The sequence below is a fragment of the Nicotiana sylvestris genome, chromosome 8, assembly GCF_000393655.2.
Source record: "Nicotiana sylvestris chromosome 8, ASM39365v2, whole genome shotgun sequence".
Taxonomy (NCBI): domain Eukaryota; kingdom Viridiplantae; phylum Streptophyta; class Magnoliopsida; order Solanales; family Solanaceae; genus Nicotiana; species Nicotiana sylvestris.
Window position 1 is genome coordinate 757,170 of NC_091064.1, and position 25,622 is coordinate 782,791.

Here is a 25,622-nt window from a genome sequence, read left to right on the forward strand (position 1 = left end):
GCCTTAGCAAGCTACAGCTGTGCTACTGTACTGCTGCAGACAATACAGTGCAGTAGTCTATCAGACGGTACAGTGTAGAAGCTTTTACATCTGTAGAGTTGATTGTACAACGAAGAGGGAAACTGATTCCTATCTGGTCCATCTGTTGTTTCCTTATCTGATTTCATTGAGAATTGAACCAGACATCTAACTGGTTATTCTAAATGCAAGGGAACTTAATTGTATTAGATTCCTTATCTTGTTCTCTCATGAAGTAAGTTTTTTAGCTTCCTTGATCGTATTTATACATGTGTCACATCACTTACAATGATGTGAGCAAGGTAGGTAAAAAGCCTTCTACAGAAAATTGACTTTTGCATTGTTCCTGTACAGTAGCGTGTGTAGGCAGCAACTTTCTAGCTGGAGAGTTGACTTCATACAGTCTCCTCAGAATTGGTAGGGACCTATTCCCTCAATTGTTCCTTCCACTGTGAAGAGTTGATTTATATCCCACGTTGGATCCCAAACTGGAACTTTGTGATCTTAAGTTCTTGTAAATGTATAACAGGTTCCTTATCTGTTTCTAGATGGTAAGTTTGTTAGATCATCAAAACATAAAGTAAAGTACTTATGCCCAAAGTACTTGTAACCTATCAATTTTCCCCTTTTTGATGATGACAAACTTAGAATTGATATTCCTTATGAGAACCAAATCTCCACATTATTCCCCCTACGAATCAGCCATATTCCCCATGAGAACCAAACCTAAGGAGTTGATCACAACTAGTTCCTCAAGACTATTTGGCAAATCATCAAAACTCAAAATACCATAACTTATCAATTTTTCCATTTTTGATGATGACAAACCCAAAATTAATATTCCCTTTTAGAACCAGATTCCTCACATGTTTCCCTGCGGATCAGACCTATAATCAACATATTATCAGCAACGTTCCCCCTGCGAAGCAGAGCTATCTTTCATGAACAACACAACATATCAATTCGATTATGTTCCTCCCCCATGTTGACACCTATATAACTTCCCCCTTTTGGCATCATCGAAAGGAATAACAGAAGAAGCATAGCCAAAAATAAGTTCAGCAATATTAACTCATGCCACTTGGGAAACACAACATAAACAATAATAAGAACAACAAGTGAATGTCATTGCACAAAATAGAGTGATTGCCCATAGTAGAGTAATTATAACAAAATCATAGTAGTTTCAACAATACAGAGTATGAGAATTTAAACAACTAAGTACCAATGTCATCAAATATAGGGATCAAAAGAAGATAGGAATTCGAGGGAATTTGGAATGAGTGAAAGACATGGATCACTGGGCAGGAGGAAAAGTAATGGGCTAAGGCCTTGATGAGCTTCTCCATTCATTAATTCACTCTCTTTTGATCAATGATCATCTGCTCTCTCAGTTCCTCCACATGTTTTCTCACCCTTCAACTTAGCATTCTATTCTGTCAAGGGTCCACGAGGACCTGGTTCTCAACCTATCTGAGTAGGCTGAACCATCAATCAGATCACCAAGAATCTCTCCAAGCTTCTTCTCATCAAGAACAAACTCAGTCTCATGTACATATAGCATCAGAGTATCACATAAAACATAGAAGTTTTTACTTCTTCTTCATAAATGTTGGGACTTGAAGGAACAAAGAGGTGATTCTATTTTTGGAACTCAACAATGTCAAGAGGTTCCTCCATTTTTTTACACAATATCAGAGTCAACACTCTGCCTAACAACACTTTTTAAGACTTTAGAGTCTTCTACCTCTCCAATCTTGATAACTCAACCATTTGCTTCTGTAAGGAACCAAGTTCCTCATTTACACTACCCTTTCTATCTCTGAGCAGTCATGTCTCCCTCTTTTTCTTCTCAATCTATTTACCCTTATCATCTACTTCATCTTTCTCAGTCAACTTTATTTTCCCCATTTTTTTTAAAATTCCCTCTTTCAGTTAAACTTCCATCAAAATCTACCAAAGACTTCTTGGGATTTCAATTCAGATGGAGTTAGGATTTTGGAAAGTGACAGAGTTGGTTTCACTTCTGGTATATTTGGAGAGAAAGACTCTTTTGAGACAAGGTTGATTTTAGTTTTGAATAAAAGAATCGGTTTTGGTTGGGTGTAAGTTAGAGAAGTGGTTTTTTAGGGCAATGGGTCAGTTCAGAAGAGGTTTAACATTTTGGACTTCAAAAATCAAGAGAGAGGCAGGAGAAAGGTGGGAATAAATTAATGACATGACACTTCAGTAGCTTAAAAAGGCATATAAGTATTAAAGAGACCACTAACCCGAGTCGCATGAACTAGGTTCCTTGACAGTTTTTTGAAAATTTGAGCAAAGACTTCTAGAAGTGCAATGTCACTCTTACTTGTTTTTGTCCTAAAACTGCCATATGTGTATACCTGTAACAGTATAGATTTGAGTTAGATGTCGCCGAAAAATACTTTTTAGCATTGTACCTTTCCTTCTTAACATAGCCAATCATCAAGGGACCAGGTCCTTAGTTGAGCTTGATCAACCCCAACTCCAGAAGATTTCTTTCAAAATGTTCCCTGCTCAGCGCCTTGGTGAAGATGTTTGCTACCTGGTCCTCCATCTTCCAGTACTTCATACAAATCAGAATCTTTTATATCTCTTAAAAAGTAATGTCACACATCAATGAGTTTTGTCCTCTTGTGTTGTACCGGGTTCAAGCTGTAAATACACCAAATTCTTTAAGATATTGCTTGATCTGTAGTAGTTGAGCACAACAAGAAGCATCAACCACGTATTCAACTCCAGCAGTAGAAAGAGCCACACAATTTGTTTCTTTATACCCCAAGAGATCAAGTATGACCCTAGAAAATGTGTCATTCCAGAAGTGTTTTTTCTCAAACTTCCCTTGGAAGCCTTCAAGTGAGAGTGTTTTAGGCCAGTTTCCAATCACTATTCTGTGTGAAGGCCTAGGGACCAAGGGCCACACTTGGTTCTTCTCAACTGATGGAGTTCTTCTTGCATAGCAGCTATCCAGTTTGCATTTTTCAATGCTTCTTTGATGTTCTTAGGCTCAATTTAAGATAAGAATGTTGAGACGGAAAACATGTTCCTTACCTTAGAACTAGGTTGAACACCAGAGTCTAAGGATGTGATTACATTTTGAAGGGATGTGAACTCTTTTACTTCTAGTTGGATACTTGAACTTCAAAATTTGAAGGACCGGGTTCTTCCATATGTGAATCGTCATTGACATCAATAAAATTATGACTTCCACTATTTTGTTCTGCATCAGGAGTACCTAATACTACATCAACAATCCTATGTTCAGCTTAAGTCGAGGTGATAAAGGGACCAGGTTCCTTTATGCCTTTTGGAGATTCTACTACATCTCTTTCATCTTTCTGCTTGACTTGACTCATCAAATCAGTCTTTCCATTTGCAATATCTATAGTTTCACCAGGAGAATTTGTGAATTCTCCATCTTTATCTTCTTTGTTATGTGACCCTTTTGCCACCATTGTTAAGAACAAAATATTTTGCTTCCAAAGGCTTCCGGGTAAGTCAACTTGGCTTTTTTCCCATTGAGTAGTTCATAGATAGACTTCTCGAGAATGGACCTGATCATACACTTGTTAATCAAGTAGCAAGCAGTATTGACTACTTCAGCCCATGAACCAGGTCCTCCATAACCAACTTGTTCAACAAGTAGTCATCTTCTCCAAAACTCAGCATCATCATCAATGACACTTAGGCATGTTAGATAACCACCATGCAAGGACTTAAAATCAGCAATGTAAACATTCTTGTATCTTTTGGCCATAAGCACCACCTCACCAGTCACAAGATTTGTGACTCTGCATATTTTGGACAAGAATTCCACTTTATTTGCCTTGTCACATATCTGAGAAACACTTAAGAGACTATACTTCAGGCCATTGACATAGTACACATTCTCAATTGAGTGAGTGGGTGAATTCACAATCCTTCCTACTCCTAGAATGTACCCCTTTTAGCTATTTCCAAAGGGTACACTCTCTCCTTACAGAGCCTTAAGTGAACGGAAATCATTTGTACTTCTAGTCAAATGCTTTGAGCAGCCGCTATCAATGTACCATTGTAGGCTGCTCCCTTTAATTGTTCCCTGCACAAGAAAATCAGGAGTTAGACTTAGGAACCCAAACGAGTTTGGGTCCCTCATAATGAGAAAAGGGGTGAATGAGGGCTCTTTTGGTCTAAGCAGGCATTATACGTTTTTTATGTGAAGGACCAGGTTCTGTAGCAGTAGTTACTTTTTCAGCAAAAACTTTGTTTTTCTGTTGAGACTGAATTCTGGCCTTACAATTTTCTTTAAAGTGCCTAGTGTTGCCACAGTGAGTGCAAAGCTAATTGCCAGGTACAGTAACGTACTTGCTATAAGGGTTGTAGGGAGTCTTTTCCCTTTGGAACCGATTCCCTTCCTGTTTCCTCCATTGTTTGTGTACAAGGCAGTGCTAGCATCATAGGACCAGGTCCACTTAAGTGATTTTTCAAGATCACTTTTCACTCTTCCTAGTTCTTCCTAAAGTTGTTTGTTTTTCTCAAGCTCAGCATATAGACTAGACTTCACTGAATTTAACTCACTTTCAAGCTTAATGTGTGCCTCACTTGTAACTTTCTTTCCTTTTAAGAATTCTCATGCCTACTTTTCATTTTAAGTTCCCCAATTATTTCCTTTAAGTTTACAACCACCACTAATAGGTCATCTCTCTCATGCTCAATGTTAGCATTACTCTCAGTAAAACCTCTTTTCTTTCTTCAGACTCTCAATGGTTTCCTCTAAGTCTACAATGGAAACTACTATTTAATCCCTCTGTTGTTCAATACCACCAATTTCTTCTATTAAAGAATTTTTCTCATTAATGAGGCTATGATAGGCATCAATCAACACATTTACTAAGGACATCAATTTTTTCTTAGAGTAAGTTTTCAAATTTCTTTGAACATAAAGAAAACTTATCTCATCTTTCTCCTTGTCCTTATCATCATCATATTTGGCCATAAGTGCAAAGATTGACTCATATTCTGAAGATCCATTGTCAGCAACCATCATATTTTCACCTTCAGATTTACTAGAGGAATTTCCCCAATCAACCAGGGCTTGCTTCACCATGTTGTCAGCAGCATCTCTTCTTTTGAACTTTCTGTCAAGGACTTCCTTGTAGTGGCATTTTAAGTGTTGATTTTGTAATGATCCTACTTATGAAGAGGACAGTCTTTAATGAAGTGTCCAAAATTTCTACACTTATGGCAGCAATCATTTTCTTCGAAATTCCTGCTGGAACTTCTTTCTTTGGAATCCCACCATTTTTCAGAATCATCTTTTGGAATCTTCAAGTGAGATACTCCATGTCAGATTCATCACTACTTGAATCTTTGTTGGCAGCCTTGAGAACCAGGTTCTTCTCCTTCTCGGGTTCTCTTCTTTCAAGATCCTTATTTCTCTTCATCTCATAAGTTTTGAGATATCCAATGAGTTCATCAATGGTCAGCTTCTACAAATCCTTGGCTTCAGTGATAACATTCACTTTACTTTCCCAAGAACCTGGTAAAACACTGAGTATTTTCCGGACCAGCTTGTTTCTTGGGATGACTTCACCAAGGGAGTGAAGCTCATTAATAATGGAGGTGAAACGTGTGTGTATATCTTGAATAAACTCATCCTCCTTCATCTTAAAAAGCTCATACTCAGTAGTAAGCATATCAATTTTGGACTGTTTAACCTGAGTATTTCCCTCATGGGCAGTTTGAAGAGCTTCCAAAATCTCCTTAGCAGACTGACAAGCTGAGATGCGGTTGTAATCATCTGGCCCGATACCACAAACAAAAATCTTCTTTGCCCTAAAATTCTTCCCAATAGCGTTTCTATCAGCATCGTTGTACTCTTTTCTTGTTTTTGGGACTGTAAATGTTCCCTCACCAACAGTTTTCATGGGAATAAAAGGTCAATCATAGATTACATCCCACGGCTCTAAGTCCTCAGCCATAATAAAGTCATGCATTCTTGTTTTCCACCAACCATAGTATTGGCCGTTAAATCTTGGTGGTATATATGTTGATTGTCCTTCCTCAAAGTTTGGTGGAGCAGCCATGAAGATCCTTTCTAGGTGTTAACCTTTTAGAAAGAACCTTCTCTGATACTAGAAACTAGGTGTCCACCAGACTGTATAGAGAACCAGATTCTCTATCAGTTCCCACTGTAAGCAACAGACTGTAAAACCAAACAGTGTAGGGAATCAGGTTCTCTAATTGTTCCCACAGTAACTCAGCAGTAAATGAAGAACACAAAGGATTTTTACGTGGAAAAATTCCAACTCAAGGGGACAAAAACCATGACTTACACTTGTAGGCTTTCAACTTCACTAGCTTGTAAACACACTATTACAAGCCACTTTGTAATGACTCTATTACAAAAACTTCAACTTAACTAACTTGTGATAGACTTACCATAAGCCACTTTGTCACTCACTAGTTACAAAGACTTCAACTTATGACTAACTCTAGTCACAACACAAACTCAGAAAGTTTATGGTTTTACAAAGGAGTTACTAGACAATGCTTCTAACTAAGGTAAGTAAGAGTTAAAAATGAAGAACAAATAACAAAGACTCAACAAACCTAAGGACTTAAGATATCTTCAATCTTTGGATCAGGTCCTTGAGGTTGCAGCAGCTTTGTTCTTGAGAGAGGTTGTGGCTAGCACTTGAGAGAATATTTTCTTTTGATTTTGCAAGTGTTAGAAAGATCAAATCTCTTGCCTCATGTTGATAATATATGTGTGTGATGTCATCAAGGATGATGCAATAAAGTTCCCTTTAGTTTGGCCTTAGCAAGCTACAGCTGTGTTGCTGTACTGCTGCAGACGGTACAGTGCAGCAGCCTGTCAGACGATACAGTGCAACAACTTTTACAACTGTAGAGTTGACTGTACAATGACGAGGGAAACTGATCCCTATCTAGTCCCTCTACTATTTCCTTATCTGATTTCATTGAGAATTGAACCAGACATCTGACTGGTTATTTTGAATGCAATGGAACTTAATTGTATCAGATTCCTTATCTTGTTCTCTCATGAAGTAAGTTGTTTTAACCTCCTTGATTGTATTTATACATGTGTGACATCACTTACAATGATGTAAGCAAGGTAGGTAAAAAGCCTTCCACAGAAAGTTGACTGTCGCACTATTCTTGTACAGTGTAGTGTGTGCAGGCAGCAACTTTCCAACTGGAGAGTTGACTTCATACAGTCTCCTTGGGAACTTGTAGAGACCTGTTCCCTCAGTTATTCCTTCCACTCTGAAAAGTTGAGTTATATCCCACGTTGGATCCCAAACTGGAACTTTGTGATCTTAAGGTTTTGTAAATGTATAACAGATTCCTTATCTTGTTCTGGATAGTATGTTTGTTAGATCATCAAAACATAAAGTAAAGTACTTATGATCAAAGTACTTATAACATATCAATTTCTCCCTTTTTGATGATGACAAATTTAGAATTGATTATCGATAGCTTCACATATAGTTTGTGCTCCCACATTCGGGCTAGGATCTTCCGCAGGTGCTCCAGGTGTTCCTCCAATGTTTTGATATATACCACAATATCGTCCAAGTAAACCACTACGAATTTGTCAATGTACTCTCGGAAGACTTGGTTCATCAAGATGCAAAATGTGGCTGGAGCATTAGTCAAACCAAATGGCATGACCAGGAAGTACGACTTATATCTTGTCACACAGGTTGACTTGTGTTCATCTCCCTCAGCAATTCGAACTTGGCAGTAACCCGTCTTCAGGTCTATTTTGGTGAACGTTGTAGCACCACCCAATCTATCGAATAAGTCTGTCATTAGCAGTATAGGGTACTTGTTTTTTATTGTGTTTTTGTTTAGGGCCTGATAATCCATACAGAGTCATAGGGTGTCATCATGTTTCTTTTGAAATAGCATAGGGGACCCATAAGGGGACATGGAGGGCACAATGATCCCCATGTTTAGCAAGGCTCCCGGGTGGGGGGCTCTACACCTGGCACTAACTCAATCTCTTGGTCTACATTGTGCCTAGGTGGGAATCATTTTGGCATGTCTTGTGGCATGATGTCTTCAAACTCCTTTAACAACTCCTTCACGGGTGTAGGAATAGGACCCGAAGAGCATTCTATATCTTCATTACAGAGGGTAGCCAAGAACGTAGGTTCATGTCTTTTGACTCCCTTCTTCAACTGCAAGGTCGAAATGTTCTCAACGATCATCTTTATGATTGTACATGGGATAATACAAGGCTTTGCCCCGTTTGCTCCCATCACCAGTAGCATGTCGGCATAAGGTATAGGAATGGTGTTGGTTTGCCTCATGAATTCCAAACCAACTATCAACTCGAAGTCATCTATGACTACCACGTGCAAGTTGACTTTTCCTTCATAAGGCCCAAGCTTCACTAGCACCCCTTTGTCTATTCCACCACTGGCTGAGGCGGTGTGTTGATATCCTTGACACGGCCTCTGCCATTTTCCCACAACTAGACCAAGGCGTTGTACTTGAGTTGAGGCTAAGTAGTTATGATTAGCGCTCGTGTTTATCATTGCCCAAATAGGCTTGCCATTAACTTTCATCCCGATAATCATCAAGGTCTTCTCTTGGTTAAGAGGATACCACTCATCCGCCTTCGCTTTCCTTTTCTTGGTGGTTGGGCATGTGTCCTCTTCTTACGAATGTCAACACTGGTCCCGGCTATGGCCTCAGAAATAGAACAAACGAGTGTGTTGAAGGCGCCTATTGGTTCTGTCTGGTTAGCATCGTATGTGTTGTCATCCGTCCCATCATCAAAAGTTTGATGGACATTCATTTGTGCTTGTGGGCATTCATTGTTCCTAATGAAGCCCGCCGCAATGATGGAATTCTTAAGAAGGCTTTCTTCCCCGATCGTTGTTGTGAGATGCAACATTATTGCTACCTAAGGAAGAAGCCTTAGATTTGGTTGCACTCCGGTCTCCTCCACTTCCGCTAGGGCCACCATTGCTGGGATAGCCCCTTTGTATCCTCCTCGGACGGGAAATTGAGGCCTATCCTTCCGAGCTTCTACTTAGTAGTCCCCAAGGCATTCTGCTGCTTGGATTGCCTTGGGTAAGGTGTCTACCCTTTGTCTTTGCAGCTCCATACGGGCATAATATTTCAAACCTTCCAGGAATGTGAAAAGTTTGTCTTTGTCCGATTTTCGCACGTAATCCCGTAGTGACTTGGTATGGCGGAGCTCCCGGAGCTTTCTCCGTGCATTGTACACAACATTTTCGAGGAAGAACTATAGGCGTATGGATGCCTTCAGGTTTGCCCATGTCTCAAAAGCATCCTCGCTGACCCTGATGGCTTCGTTCGTCATCAGAGTTTAGCATCACCTGAAGATACATGGCAGCAGTTGCTACCTTTTTTGCTTCTTATAACTCACTCACGGTATCTAAGTATTGTTCGATGTCGAAGATGAAGTTCTCCACTTACTTGGCATTCCAAGCCCATTGTAGGGTTTTGGATCAGGAATCATCAGCCTTTGTGGCACAAGAGCGAGGTTCACAGCACCCCCGATCTGGTTTTCGCCTCCTCAAAGTAAGCCTTGTAGTGCAGCATTGACAACATTGAGTTGGCCCGTCAAGTTTTCTATGATTTGCTGCATGGCAGTCACCTTGTCTGCCTTTTGTGCCCTATAGGCTAAATCCTCAATCTGCTCTTGTTGGAGGCCCTCGAATTTACCAAAAATTTCGACTGCCTCAGCGGCTGCCGTTTGTCGGTCTCCTTCAGAGTCGCGACTGATATTCGCGATGTCACCTTCGGCCTGCCGCATCTTGCGGTCCATGTCATCCAACCTTTGCACTAGACTGGTTCTTAGATAGGGCACCTATTCATGATGGGTTGTACTACATCAACCGTCTCTTCAAGGGCCGCAATGTGGTCCCCATGATTCACCATGGTCAGAAATGGTGATAATGGCAATGTATTCCCTTGTCCAATATCGAGCGTAGGCTCTGGTACCAACTGTTACGCGGCGCCTTCTTGAGATTCCTAAAGGGTGACATAAGGATAAGCAACGATGTCCTTGTAGTTACTATCCGTCAACTGGGATCCCCTCCGTACAGTGGACGAGATTGTCAGTACCGTACGAAAAAATAAATGTCAAGAGCACTTGAGAGAACAGAAAAGAGAATTGAGAATGAAAGAAAGCTTGATTGCATTAATGAAAGCTATAACAGAAAAGCAACACGTTGTCGAGGGAAAGAGATGCCAGTACAAAGAATTGTTTGCTTGCTTGAAAGTTTGATTGCTTGATCCCCCTAATAATGCTTAAAAAAATAAAATAAATCAAAGTTACAGGACTTGACCTAACTAAGCTACAGAGACATAATGGAAATACATGAAGTAAAACTACTCTAGCATCAAAGTCTACGTGCACGCGACACTGTTGGCATCTCCTGTGGATGGGCGCTTGTCATTTTGCGCGGCTAAAACCACGGAACCGTCCATGGCACTAGATGTTGGGAGACTTGCTAAGACACCATGAGACACGTGCAAGGGGTCATGAGACATGGCTGGAAAGCCGCCCACAATAGTAATGATATTATTCATCCCATCACACCTTTAGGCGGTACTGACTCACTCCTTTAACACATATTTACACTACGCAACTCACTTTGAGCTAGCAGCCCGTTCATCGCGTCCATCCATTTTAACTCACTGAAATTCGATAAATTGTTCATTTTGACCCCCCCCCCCCCTAACTCATGCATTAACAAGTTGACATCAAAAATTATGTATGTGTGTTACCCCCATACACACACAAAAAAAAAAAGGAAGCAAAGTGGAAAAACAATGTGAAACCTTAAAAGAAAAGTTACCCAATTAATATTCTGTGATGGGCCATTTTTCGTCAATGGCTGGCCCACTGATTTGGTTTTATATGTAATCCTAAACAACAGACCACCTTACAACAACTTTTGGAATGAAGCGTTTGTACGTTCACGGAAATCTCAATTTTAAAAGATAGTGACACCAGCCACTGTTCCCTCGTCTCATTCTATATGATGTATTTTGACTGGACATATATTTTAAAAAGAAGGGAGCAGTAAAGTAACGATAAAATTTTCTTTGTGTGATATATAGGTCATGAATTCGAGTCATGGAAGCAACTACTAGTACTTGCATTATGTTAGGTTGTCCACATAACAAGCTTTGGGGTACAACCCTTTCTCGAATCCTACGTAAATATGGAATACCTTGTACACGGGCTACCATTTTATATATTTTAGAAAGAAAAAAAAAGCCTTTTAAAAATATTATTCTTTTTATAACAAGGGAAAAAGGGAAGTGCACTACATAAGTTTGGGACAGAAGGAGTATATATTTGGTTTGAATTGGATGTATTTACCTAACTCTTTGCATAAGCGTCAAGATTCAAGTGCACGTACTAATAATTAGCTGCCAAAATTCATAATGGATTATTAGTAAGTGCAATCCTAAGTTTACGCAAAGGATCTCAACATCAGATTTTTGTGATTGGACACTTTTTTTTTTTTTTTTTGGTGATAATGTAATCCTAAGCTCGAGCTAGGTTATACCCCTTTTGATAACAGATCACAATACTATAACTGCATGTTAGCTCCTATTCCATTTTTGCTACTCCATCCATTATCCGCATTGATTTTTACCTCCTATAGCAAAGGTTAACACCTTATTTATTTTATATAAATACCATTTAAAAAAATTATATTCTATAGATACATTTTAATGTTTATAGCAAAATATCTAATTTTGGTTACCTTCTATCCCTAAGCTACTAAATACGTTATTCAGTTACACTATTTTTTTTTTCTCTCTACTTTGATACATGCCTTTCTCTTCCCCCATTCCCTGAAAACACGATGCTCAATCTCAAAATTTCTCTCACCCACGTCACCTACGTTCTTTCCGATCCCAATTTCTCCAATCCCATCGGACATTGCTTTGGCTCTTCTTCGCCATTGTAATTGATTCACTTTCCATAATGCCTCCTCATTTAACGATTTTGAAGTTTACAATCGAACAATTCTTGCCTCTTGCTAGATTGCTCTTGGTCTAGATTATGCTGCCAATCAAGGCCCAGCTTCAAGCGCGAATCCCAATTACCAATGAATTGGATTGACAGAGGAATGCCTTGATCTTCATATTGACGAATAAACTGAAGTGAAGCCATGTCATTTAGAAAGTTATAATTCTTTGGAAATCATGACGCTTGATAGTATATGATATATGTTGTAAGTAAGAATGAGCAAAATTCAACAAATGGCTTTTTACATCTCTTTAACAGAGTCCTTATTCTGCCACCATTGCTCGACGGCGGATTCGCTGGAAATTAGGGTTTGTTCTTGAACAAAGACGACGGAATTTGGGGCTGAGCAACTTGAATTTTTTGTTAATATATTTCAATATATCTCGTTGTATTTTCATGCATTTCATTGTATTCATTGTCTTTTTTTTATTGTACTTCAATGTATCTCGTTGTATTCCATGTATTTCATTGTATTCACTGTCTCGTTGTATTTCATGAATATATTCATATATATTTTTTAATTAATATAATTTATGTATTCAGATGTATTATATAATTTCTCAGAAGATTGCTATGCTTTTGGGGTGTTTTTTGGTTGAGAAATTTTTTATAACTGAAAATACAAAATTTGTGTTATAATTGAGTTTGTTGAGCTATATTAGGGGTTTATTATGTTAATTGATTCACTTACCATTTAAAAACAGTGTAACCCCCTGTTTCACGCCGTGAATACAGTCAAATACAATAATTTGTCCAGCTGTAATTTCATATTTCACGCTATGAATACAGTCGAATACACCCGAATACAATAACTGATTAGCTGGACTTCCCTGATTCACGCCTATTTTTGCTATTGTATTCATGAATACAGTAGCTTAAATACATCTAATACATTTTATAACAACAGAAAACGTATCTACGAACCATAATATAGCAAATGATATCTATAGATAGCTAATTACCACTAAAAGATAATGCTTTATGAAAATTTCTCATTCGAATTCTCACTGCTTAAGGCCCATTAAATAGGAAATACCCTCTAATTATCAGGATCTTTTCATCTGGTTAACGATAGAGATCCTATCCGTGTCACCATATTCTTTAGTAATCGTATCAGGAAATATGTACTTTCATTTGCAATTTGAGGCTTCAGCTAAAGTTTCAGCTTTTCATTAAAAATTTAAAATAGAGTAACTTGCACTTTTGGTACCTAGTTTATAGGGGTTGTGTATTTCTGTCATACTTTTGGAACTATACACACGAATATATACCATAACTTTAAAATAACGTGCAAATATGTGACCTTATATTAATAATGTTAATTTTTTGGATGAGAAAAGTCGTGGACCTTGCACATCTAATATTTTTGTAAAAATTGCATGGGGCGCCCTATTTGGTCGTCTCTATTTAACCTATACCATTTTTTTTAAAAAGTTTTAACTTGTACCCATTTTTTAAACAACTCCAGCCTCCTTTTTCCTCCTCCTCCTTCTCCTCCTCAAAGTTATATCCGCCCTCAATCCGATAGTTCCATTAGAAGAAATTCAAAGCTTCCTTATCAAATGTTTTTTGGTGATGCTGTCAAACTGTTTTATAATTCCAAAAGACCTGAGAAAAATAAGGTATTCAAGACCCATAGTAAGTCAATAGGACTGAAAAAGGTTAAACATGAACAAATAAATAAGAAGAAATTAAATGGGCAACCAGTGGCAGTGAAAAAGTATCCAACAGAGAAACTTCCTAGCTTCTAGGTTTAAAGGATATTGTCTTTGAATATCAAGTTAACACCATTTGAAGGAGGCAATCTAATCAAACCAAATTGACATCTAATCATATGGAAAGTCAGTTAAAACTTCAACTCTAAGAAGGCTGAAGTTCGCCAGTTACAAACAATAACTTCGCCAGTTACAAAAACAAAAACTTCAGCTCTAGAGCTGAAGTTCGTCAGTTACAAAAACAAAAACTTCAGCAATTACAAACAAAAACTTCAGCAAATAGAGAACAAAACTTCAGCTACTATGCTTAAGTTCAACAATTACAAATAAAAACTTCAGCACACTTGGTTCAGCACACTTGCTACTTCAGTCCCGTCTACTGGAATGCTGATGTTTTGCGTGATTGTCTTTGCTACTTCAGCCCCGTATGCTGAAGTTACGCGAAAAGTGGGTACGCTTGTAATTTTTTTTGCAAAGCGAGCACAAGTTAAAACGTGACCCAAAAAGCGGGTATAGATGCAAATGCCCCAATATTTTTTTTGGATGACCCGCTTACTATCACCTCTAATATGCATACACGTTCAAGTCCTCTTAGTATATAAGTTGGATATCATTTGTTTTAACCGTATTTTTAAAATGAAATAATACAAGTAATTTTTAGTATATATAGAATAAAATATAAAGCAGGTAATGCTCTCGTGAACTGATTAGTTGTCTTTTATTTCATTTTATAAGAGAAATATTTCACGAAAATTTGTATTCCACCCGGGAGTCAACTGAAAAAAAATCATTTTTTTGGGGAAAATTATAGTCAAAAAACTCTTTGACTCGCTAAATAGCATGAGTGTCACGTAAAACGGGACAGAGAGTATTAGAGTTTGAAAGTTAGAAGTTCACGGATTTAAGTTGAAAAGCACTGCAACCATTCCCTTACTGTGCAAATTTAGTTCCAACATCTTCACGAAAAGCTTAAGTAGCTATCACTTGAGTATTGTCCACAGAGAAATTCTTTAGTCTTCACAAACCTCTAGGATTGGACAAATTCATGGAAAATTTTAGTTATGTCAAAGAGTCATTTCCACACCACTACTGATGCTGGACTTGTCAAAGCCTGGGCTATCTACTTGTCAAGGAGGGATGTTGGGTATATAAGTTAACAAGCCTTAGACCCTAGTGACGCGTTTTAAATCCGTGAGGGTCTAGGCCCAGAACGGACAATATCACTAGCGGGCTGGACTGTTACATTTCTTTTACCGAATAGATGTGGAGACAGGCAGTGCAATGTGGGAGCCATGCTACAACTAGACCCTTAACTAATAAGGTTGAGTGACTTATAATATCGGATGTAGGTAAATATTTTCCGAAAGAAGAGTACCCAAAAGCAGAAAGGTAGCTATGTTACAACCCTTCTAAATGATAAAGCGAATATATAACACTACCAGAAAATCACTATTTTCCAACCACAAATTCCGACTAAAGAAAAAGTAATACAATTTCATGTTTACAAAAGTGGCAGCATATTTTCTTTTCTTCTGACAAATTATTGAGTTGTACAAGGTGGCTCCTTGAGAAAATGATGGATCAGGACACAAAAAATCTGCTCCAAACTTTACAGATCAATAGTATATGTTTTCTTTTCCAATTTCCTGAGCAGATGGCTAACAAACATGTCTCAGCAAGTAAAGGAAAGTTAGTAAGGCACGGTGGCAGTAACAGTTCTGTGTCTAGGATCAGTGAGAACAGTTTGTACATTGGCAAAACCAGTTTCCTTCATTACTCTTTCAAGATCAGTCAAGTAGTATTCATCCAGAAAAGGTTCTGTGCTCTTCATTAATGTAAACAACACTGGCGGTAATTCCTGTACATTGGAAATCCGAAGAGAAGTTGGGACTTATAAATATTTTGTTCATACTCTATGTTTGAAATTGTTGGAGAAAATGATAAAAGCGGTCCCTAATTTTGGTGGTAGGTCTATGATAGTCCCTTGAATATACCCTGAGCAATTTTGGTCCTTCAAGTTTGCCAAAGTTGAGCACTTTTGGTTTTCGTCAAATATTTAAGAAACTCTAGTAATTAGATTTAATGAGAGCTCACATTTGGATGTGTAGTTTCGGTTATTTTTTGTCTACTTTTGGTGTCTGGAGCGCTTTTTGCTATTTTTAGTCTATTTCTGGTGTTTGGTGTGATTTTTGGTAATGCAGATTCTAGGATTTGACGGTACTCTCCTGGTGTTTCCGGGTAAATCTTTTCTTTCACAGTTCTCCCTAATCTAACCATCAAAGTTTGTTGAATAATAGAAGGGGGACAAAATATGCTTACTTTAGGCAAACTACAAGGATCAATACTGCTTAAGAGTATATTTAAGGGACTATGTTAATCTATCTCCAAATATAAGGGATCATTTTTGTCATTTTCTCGAAATTGTTGAGTAAAGCAGACCAGCCAATTTGAAACTTTATCTTGAATAGTTTGTGTTTGAAATGTGTAAGTGAAAGAATTGGACATACCTGAAGAATCTTGGACTTTGGCTGCAGAAGAAAAGCAAGATAAGACTGATGTAAAATGGTATTCCCTCCGTTTCAATTTATGGGAACATATTTAACTGGATACGGAGTTTAAGAAAACTTTTGAACTTGAGGTGTAAAATGAGGTACATATAAATTGTGTGGCTATAAATTATTGCATAAAGGTAAACTGTTTCCAAATATGAATAGGTTCACATAAATTAAAAGGAGGGAGTAATAACAATAGTTATCAGTTAATTAGATAATTACCGAGTTATCAGTTATAGCAACAGTTCCTCCAGGTCGAAGTATCCGAAATGACTCCTTCACTAAATTTCTTATTGCTCTTTCAGGACATTCATGAAACTGCACAAACAGTAGAGAGTCAAAAGTTTAGTGAATATTAACTTCAATAAAATCGGGAACGGTTCAAATTTGCTTCTGTACTATCCGAAATCGCTCAATCTTGCTCTCTGTTAAACTTTTGTTCTGTTCATATCCTTGCTGTTAGCAAATTTTCTCATATTTGCCTTTACCATTAATAGAGCTATAGCATGAAATGAGAGGACTCCAATTGTCCAAATTCTCCGAGAAAAAATGTCCATATTTACCCCTTAATTTTTGACTCTGGCTTTAAAATATCTCAGATTGGAACTCGGTTATGGTCAATGGCAAAAATGAGACTTTTCCTAGCGGCAGGGGTAAGATTAGACCAAAAATTCAACGAAAGGCAAAGTTTCTCGATTTTGGATAGTACAGGGGCTGCATCCTTTCTTTTTATTTGACCAATTGCGATCACTTATCGAACAACTAATGTCGCTTTGAACAGTCACAAATACCATAATGCTGGGAAAAAAAGTATGTTATCTAGAGAATTTGCTACTAATCGGATACTAAGTGCAGGGAAGGATGCAAAGGTAATTCGATCTTGTAAAGAAAGTGATTTATCTGTGTAGTGTGCTAGACAACATACCACATAAGCAATTGAAACAAGGTCAAATGATTTGGAAGGCAAGCCAGTGTTTTCACCGTTTGCATGTATCCAGCTTAGAGGATTCTTTCTCTGGTTTCTTTTCTTTTCTTTATACTGAGCAACAGCAAGAAAATATGGTGAAAGATCCAGACCCTGCACAAGAAATCAAGAATCAGAAGTATTTAAGATTGGAAATGTTATTTCAGAAGTTATTACTGCATTTGCCATTCTCCAGCCTTCTTTTTCTCCTAAACAGATGAAATTATAAATGTTTGTTCGTACTCACAGTCACTTTAGCAGAAGGATATCTGTCCGCAAGATATCCCGTGCTCACACCAACCGAGCATCCAATGTCAAGAATGTCTCTGATTGAGAAGTCTGCGGAATATTGTTGATGATGTTTTTCGATTGCATCAAGCCAATTTCCGCGTACTATCTGGTTTGCTTCTTCAAGTGAAGAAGCATTAGGTATTGCACGTCTCACCATAGACATAGTTGCAGCCTCTGCTTCAGCTGCAGCCTACAGTAGTTAATTAAGTTGATGTAAATTTCTAACCAGCTTCATAACCAAATAATCATAAGCACATAACAAAAAGGATATATCATATCCTCTATTACTTGATCACCAGAGACCAAAGAACCAACAGAAGCACAAAACCAATGAAGTACAAAAGGCAGCCCGATGCACTAAGCTCCCGCTATGCACGGGGTCCGGGGGAAGGGCCAGACCACAAGGGTCTATTGTACGCAGCCTTACCCTGCATTTCTGCAAGAGACTGTTTCTACGGCTCGAACCCGTGACCAACCAATGAAGTACAAATCAAACATAAATATAATATAACTTGAAATTATGCACGAAACTGAAGAAATCTGATAAGAAAAGATTGAAACTTTCAATGTGCCGCTTTTAGGGGCTCAAAAGACATGTTTGGGATCTATTTTAACTCTTACCAGCCAGGAGAGGTTGCCTTCATCATACGCGTGGAAGGGATTTAGATAATCTGGAACAAGCAATCACTGTGTCAACCAGTTTGTGTTTCGGGAAGGGTGATCCATTACAATAAAAAATTTAAAAGAAAAAGTGGTCTTTCAGTCCTTAAGTACATAATGTAAAAGGATGACACGCACAAATTGAGAAATGTCATAATGTAACAGGAGTTTACATTAAACGGACAATGGTTTCGACCCCTGCACTTGTAATAATATTTCAAGCTAATAAATATATCATGGTTTCGACCTTTGAATGTCATGGCGCTCGGCGCTCCATATTACAGTCAAGTTTTCACCATTAATAGATAAAGTAGTGCATAACTTTAAGATATAAGCCTTCTCTGTAACATTAGTTTCCTTTAAATACCTAGTGGTTAGTCCACCAGAGCAAATTTGCTTTGATATAAATAGTTCCCATCTGCATTTATCCCATTCTCTTCTAACACCTCAAACAAATTACACAATGCAAAAACACTTCATCTCTTAGATACTCAAAAAATCAACTTCTGCTTATTTGCCATCTCCATTACTAGGACTACAAGCACTAGCCTGGCTAACTGAGTATTTTCAGCCTCTGAAACTAAATTCAAGTTACTTTATTACTCCCTCTATCCCGGTTTATATGTCAATACTTTCCTTTTTAATCTGTCACAAATATTTATAATTTATTTTAGACCACAAGTTTACTCCATGCCTGCCATATAAATTAGGACGGAGTTCTTTTTTTTTTTTTTTTTTGGGGGGGGGGGGGGGCGCTTTTATTGCATACTGAACATAGATCCATGTCTTTCTTGTTCCACGGTCTAAGACTAAATTCGGTGGGATAAAGAAGAAAAAATATAAAAAAGTTTGATAAGAAACTCACAATCAGGATATGCAATGGCAGGATTCTGGATGCTCTCTAACTCTTTGTAAACATCAGAATCCAGTATCTCCTTTGTCATCTCCCTCCATGGAATATTAGTTTTCTCAGCTGTACTGTTCAAACCCCACAAAATCAGATGTAACTTGAGGCAATTTAAACATTTCAATATAGTAGCGGAGCAAGTACAATGTTATTATGATCAAGTTTGTCCCTACCTACTAACAAAAAATATTTACACATAATTGGCTCAAACCTTGAGGTACATGAGTAGCTTATTACAAACTTAAAACATGAGGAAAAGATTCAAGTTTATCCCTCTACTATAAGAAATATGTTCGTTATACTTTGACGCCATTCATACTCTTGCAATTAGCTAATTGTCTTTTTGATCTTGACTTTAACGGAGCTCCGGTATGGATTGAGTAGATTCCACATGTCACACAAAGAAATTTGGACATAGAACTTAAGAAAAGTAAGGAAGACTTTTATATCTTGTGGTCCTAAATAAGTTATGTGGAACATTGGAGTTAAATAGTTATGGTACAAAATATAAAAAAAAAAGATATTTTTCTGAAGCAGACTAAAAAAAGAAAGTAAGACACATAAATTGAAACAAAGAGTATACTCTAAATAGAAACAATTTCCTTCTTAACCAACAAAGGTTACGGTGGAGCGATAAGTACTCCTTCATCCTTAATCAGATGCCAAGGATTCGAGCCGGAGTATGGAGTCGCCTTTGTTAGGGAGCGTTCTACCCCCCAATAGGGTGTTGAATTTGATAAGATTAATGTGAACTAGTGTGAACATTTAAAGCCTCCTTTTTGGGAGAAATTGGTAGATGCATTTTTCATGCATTTACATTGCATGATCACACTTAATATGATGTCTTGTATGACATTATTAAGGCAATTTTCCTTCTATAAATAGCAAGGGTTTTGTTCATTTATAAACATCTCTCACTTGCCTTCTTATCTCCTGCGGCGTTTGAATATTCTTTCTCTCTTGTAGTATTTCACTTATATTTTTGGAGCGAAATAAAGTTTGAGTTGATTGTGTTCGAGGACTAGGCAAAAATTAAATTTTGTCGAACCTCGTTAATTTCTTGTGTTCTTTTAATTATTGTCTCATTTACTATTTATTAGCTACATTTAGATATAGTAGTTGTGATTTAATCACTCTCTATATATTCAGCTTCCGTAATAATTGGTATCAGAGCCAAGGTTCTATCTTAGTATGCTCTGTGGTTACAACATAGTTTGAACTTCCACATTAGAAAAGAATTACTTTGGTGTTCTGTACTATCAGCAAATAAATAGTATCTGTAGTAAAAATGGGAGATAATAAAAATGAAGAGTCCACATCGGGTGTCAATAATACGTCGTCGGCATCTTCGCTTATGACAAAAATTATGTCAAATGCGAAATTTGCAGTTGAGATTTTTGACGGGTCAGGACATTTGGGATGTGGCAAACTGAGGTTCTTGATGTCCTTTTTCAATAAGGGCTAGATATTGCCATAGAAGAAAAGAAACCAAACAATATCGGAGAAGGAGATTGGAAGATTATCAACCGCGTTGCTTGATCTTACCTCGCAAGAGAACAGAAGTATCCATACAGAAAAGAAACTTCTGTAAGTAAATTGTGGAATGCATTGGAAGATTATTGAAGAAAAACAGTCAAAATAAACTTTACATGAAAAAAAGACTGTTACGCTTCACATATGTTCCTGGTACGACAATGAATGATCATATCACCAGCTTTAATAAGTTGACAACAGATTTGCAGAATATAGACGCGACTTTTAGTGATGGAGATATGCCTTTAATGTTATTAAGTTCACTTCCCGATGAGTACGAGCACCTCGAAACTATTCTACTCCATGAGAATGATGAAGTATCTCTCGAAGAAGTTTGTTGTGTCTTGTACTGCTATGAACAAAGAAAGAGAGAAAAACAAAAAAAGTGGAGAAGGAGAAGCATTGGTCGGGAGAGGTCATTCTCAAAATCATATGAGAACGAAGAAAGGAAGATCCAAGTCAAGATCCAGACCCAACAAAGATGAATGCGCCTTTTGCCGAGAAAAGGGGCACTGGAAGAAAGATTGTCCAAAGTTGAAAAACAAGGTCAAACCTAACAATGGGAAGGTTGTCATGGATTCAAATGTAGTTGATTGTGACGACTCTGATTTCTCACTAGTTACAACTGAGCCATTCAAACCATGTGACATATGGTTGTTGGATTCAACTTGTAGCTATCATATGTATCCCAACCGGGATTGGTTCGTTGATTTTCAAGAAGGATAATGTGGAGTTATTCACACCACAAATAACAATCCTCTTACCACATATGGTGTTGGTTCAATCCGATTAAGAAACCATGATGGATTGATCAGAACATTAACAAATGTTCGATACGTACCAGAATTGAAGAAAAATCTCATTTCTGTAGGAGCCCTAGAGTCAAAGGGGTTCAAAGTCATTGCAGAAAATAGGATAATGAGAATATGCTCTGATACACTAGTGGTAATGAAGGGAATTCAGTGAAATAATAACATGTACCACTATCACGGTAGTACAGTTATTGGGACAGCAACAGTGACATCCACTGATGACAAGGAGGCAGAAGCAACCAAGCTATGGCACATACGCTTGGGACATGCTAGAGGAAAATCCTTGAAAATTTATCACATCAAGGAATGTTAAAAGGAGTAAAGACTTGCAATTTGGAATTTTGTGAGCATTGTGTCAAGGAAAAACAGACAAGGGTTAAATTTGGAATAGATATCCATCATACTAAAGATATTTTGGATTATGTTCACTCTGATGTTTGGGGTGCTTCCAAAACACCTTCATTAGGTGGGAAACACTAGTTTGTAACCTTTATTGATGATTTTTCCCGAAATGTGTGGGTGTATACTATGAAAACCAAAGATGAGGTACTGGGAATTTTTCTCAAATGGAAGGCGATGATGGAGACTAAAACAGGCAGAAAGATAAAGTGTCTCCGCACAGATAACGGTGGAGAACACAAAAATGATCTTTACAATAAGCTTTGTGAAGATGATGGCATTTTGAGACACTTCACTGTCAGAAATACACCACAACAGAATGGAGTGGCAGAACGCATAAACCGAACTTTGCTGGAGAAGGTTCGGCGTATGTTGTCCAATGCTGGCTTGGGCAAAGAATTTTGGGTTGAGGCAATAACATATGCATGTCACCTCATTAATCGTCTACCATCTGCCGCTATTGGAGGCAAGACACCATTTGAAAAATGGTATGGAAAACCTACTGAAGATTATAATTTTTTGCATGTATTTGGCTCAATTGCATACTATCATGTGAAAGAGTCAAAATTGGATCCGAGAGCAAAGAAAGCTATATTTATGGTAATTATTTCTGGAGTCAAAGGATACCGCTTATGGTGTTTAGAGACAAGGAAAATTATATTCAGCAGAGATGTTACCTTTGACGAATCTGCCGTAACAGATAAGTGACAGTTGAAGATGTCAAACAAATTGATGATGTTTCAAAGCAGGTGGTTTGAGGGAAAATTAATTTTCCCAACACAGGGAGAAAACAAGGAAACAACAAAAGATTTTCCTCTGAAAGTAGAGCCAGTAGAGGGGGAGATTCCAACTCAGGAACCTCAACAGCAACTTGAATCAATAGCAACTAGCAAGCCAAAAAGAACAATAAAGAAACTTGTTCGTCTCATAGAGACGGTGGCTTGTGCAGCCTCAATTGTAGCTGATGGTATTCCTACCACTTATAAAGACGCAGTCCAAAGTTCAGAAGAAGATAAATGAAGCATAGCCATGAATGAAGAAATGCAGTCCCTTCATCAGAATCGCACATGGAAATTGGCCAATCTCCCGAAGGAAAAGAAAGCAATTGGGTGCAAATGGGTATTTACAAAGAAAGAAGGATTTCCTAACCAAGAAGATGTTCGCTACAAAGCAAGATTGTTGGCCAAAGGATACGCTCAAAGGGAATTGATTATAATGAGGTGTTTTCTCAGTCGTGAAACACTCCTCCACTAGAGTTTTGTTGGCTTTGGTAGCACAGTTGAATTTGGAACTAGTTCAGTTAGATGTAAAAACTGCATTTTTACATGGAGACTTGGAAGAAGAAATCTATATAACTCAGCCTGAAGGATTTAAAGTTGCTGGAAAGGAAAATATGGTGTGCAAACTTGAAAAATTGTTGTACGGATTGAAACAATCTTCTAGACAATAGTACAAACTATTTGACAAGTTTATGTTGCGACAGAAGTACAGAAGAAGCAAATACAATCATTGTGTGTAATTGCGCAAGCTTGAAGATGGATCCTTCATATATCTTCTCCTATACGTTGATGATATGTTGATAGCTTCCAAAAGTCAAGAAGAAATTGAGAAGTTGAAGATTCAACTAAGAAAGGAGTTTGAGATAAAGGATTTGGGTGAGGCGAAGAAAATTCTTGGCATAAAGATAAAAAGAGATAGACATTCAAAGAAACTCTATCTATCTCGGAAAGAATACTTGAAGAGAGTAATAGATCGATTTGGCATGAACGAGAACAGGAAGTCGGTTAGCACTTCTCTTGCTCCTCGCTTTAAGCTTAGTGCTGCTACGTCGCCGAAGAATGAAACTGAACGAGAATATATGTCAAGAGTGCCATATGTGAATGTCGTTGGTAGCTTAATGCATGCAATGGTTTGCACAAGACCTGATATTTCACATGCTATCGGAGTTGTAAGCAGGTATATGCATGATCTAGGAAAGGAGCAATGGCAAGCTGTGAAATGGATTCTACGGTATATTCGTAATATTGTAGATGTTGGATTGATATTTGAGCAGGAAGATATCTGGTTGGATATTGTGATTCGGATTATGCAGGTGATTTGGACAAGTGTAGATCAACTACTGGTTATGTTTTCACTTTTGCAAATGCACCAGTTAGTTGGAAATCTACTTTGCAGTCAACGGTTGCTTTGTCTACTACTGAGGCAGAGTACATGACAATTACGGAGGCTATAAAGGAGGCAATTTGGCTTCAAGGGTTGCTTAGAGAGCTTAGTATTGGTCAAGAAAACATCACACTATTTTGTGATAGTCAGAGTGTTATCCAATTAGCAAAGAACCAAGTTTATCATGCAAGGACGAAGCACATTGATGTTCGATATCACTTTGTACGAGATATTATAGAAGAAGGTGGAGTCATGGTGCAGAAAATTCGGACTACAGACAAACCTGCAGATATGCTAACAAAAGTAGTGACTGTAATCAAGTTTCAACATTGTTGAACTTTGAAGATTGAAGTTGAAGACACAATCAAAATTTATTACTGAGAGAAAATTGAAAAGTTGGAATCTTGCCAAGGTGGATTTGTTGAATTTGACAAGATTAATGCGAACTAGTGTGAACATTTGAAGCCCCTTTTTTGGAAGAAATTGGTAAATGCATTTTTCATGCATTTACATTGCATGATCACACTTAATATGATGTCTTGTATGACATTATTAAGGCAATTTCTCTTCTATAAATAGCAAGGGTTTTGTTCATTTGTAAACATCTCTCACTTGCCTTCTTATCTCATCCTGAGGCATTTGAATCTTATTTCTCTCTTGTAGTATTTCACTTATATTTTTGGAGTGAAATAAAGTTTGAGTTGATTGTGTCCGAGGACTAGGCAAAAATCAAATTTTGCTGAACCTCGTTAATTTCTGGTGTTCTTTTTATTATTGTCTCATTTACTATTTATTAGATATAGTAGTTGTGATTTAATCACTCTCTATATATTCAGCTTTCACAACATGGGGGACTTCTTAGTGCAAATCCGAACATAGTCGCACCCCAGGTACCCAATACCGGGTGGAAAACCAAAAGAAAAAACTGTCCTTCTTGAACGGATTAAATTTTAAGATAATTCACAAAAATTCAACAAAAGAAATAGCGAATGTAAAAGTGGGAGGACCTTATAAAAACTTGTCTGGCACCAAGTTTGAGTATAGAGAAGAGCGGTTTGAAGGAAATAAGAGCTCCAACTAGACGTGAAAGTGGGGTTTCCCCTGTCCAACGAGGCCTTTCAAGTTGTCCTTCCTCAAATGCCTCTGCAATTTGTGCATTTCCACTTGAAGAAGCTGACAACTTAAAGGCCAACACACTACGGTTTCTTCTTATTGGAGATTTAGTTATGGTGAAGAAAATGGGATTCACAGTGTCAAGCTTGAAGCTGAATGCCATTTGCTAATTCTTGGTGCGAGCGCGAAAGAGAGTTTTGGTTGAAAATTATTGCCATTTCTTCTTTGTGGTTTGAATTGAAAGAGTATCAAAATCTCAAAATCCTACTGGACCAACGGGAAGTGAACACGTGTACGTTCTATATTTCTAGTGATAAACGTCTACTCTGTCTTTTCTGAGGTTTGTTAACTACTTAATATCCTGTTTGGCCAAGAAAAAAATCACTTTAGTTTGAAACATATTTTTTCTTAAAATTACTTTTGGTTAGAAATAGTTT

At 37.7% G+C, this 25,622-nt stretch overlaps 2 protein-coding genes across 2 annotated transcripts; both read right to left on the bottom strand.

The window, feature by feature from the left end:
• Nucleotides 1-5,507: 5,507 nt before the first annotated feature.
• On the bottom strand, nt 5,508-5,945 carry LOC138874454 (uncharacterized). The gene has a single exon (XM_070152896.1). The coding sequence runs from the start codon at nt 5,943-5,945 to the stop codon at nt 5,508-5,510; it is 438 nt and encodes a 145-aa protein (XP_070008997.1).
• Nucleotides 5,946-15,198: 9,253 nt separating this feature from the next.
• Nucleotides 15,199-25,410, bottom strand: LOC104239740 (uncharacterized). The gene is made up of 8 exons (XM_009794460.2): nt 25,080-25,410; nt 19,124-19,236; nt 18,220-18,269; nt 17,555-17,788; nt 17,269-17,421; nt 16,566-16,661; nt 16,299-16,319; nt 15,199-15,649 (listed from the first exon to the last, which is right to left on the bottom strand). Exons 1-8 carry the CDS (start codon nt 25,346-25,348, stop codon nt 15,482-15,484), a joined length of 1,104 nt encoding a protein of 367 aa, XP_009792762.1. The 5' UTR covers nt 25,349-25,410; the 3' UTR covers nt 15,199-15,481.
• Between the last annotated feature and the right edge of the window lie 212 nt (nt 25,411-25,622).

Coding starts and splice junctions, on each gene's coding strand:
- LOC138874454 (XM_070152896.1), bottom strand. CDS start 5,945: ATGAAAACTGTTGGTGAGGGAACATTTACAGTCCCAAAAACAAGAAAA.
- LOC104239740 (XM_009794460.2), bottom strand. CDS start 25,348: ATGGCATTCAGCTTCAAGCTTGACACTGTGAATCCCATTTTCTTCACC. Junction 19,237..25,079: donor GCCAGACAAGTTTTTATAAG/GTCCTCCCACTT, acceptor GGGTTTGAACAG/TACAGCTGAGAAAACTAATA. Junction 16,320..16,565: donor TTGCTATAACTGATAACTCG/GTAATTATCTAA, acceptor TTTCTTCTGCAG/CCAAAGTCCAAGATTCTTCA.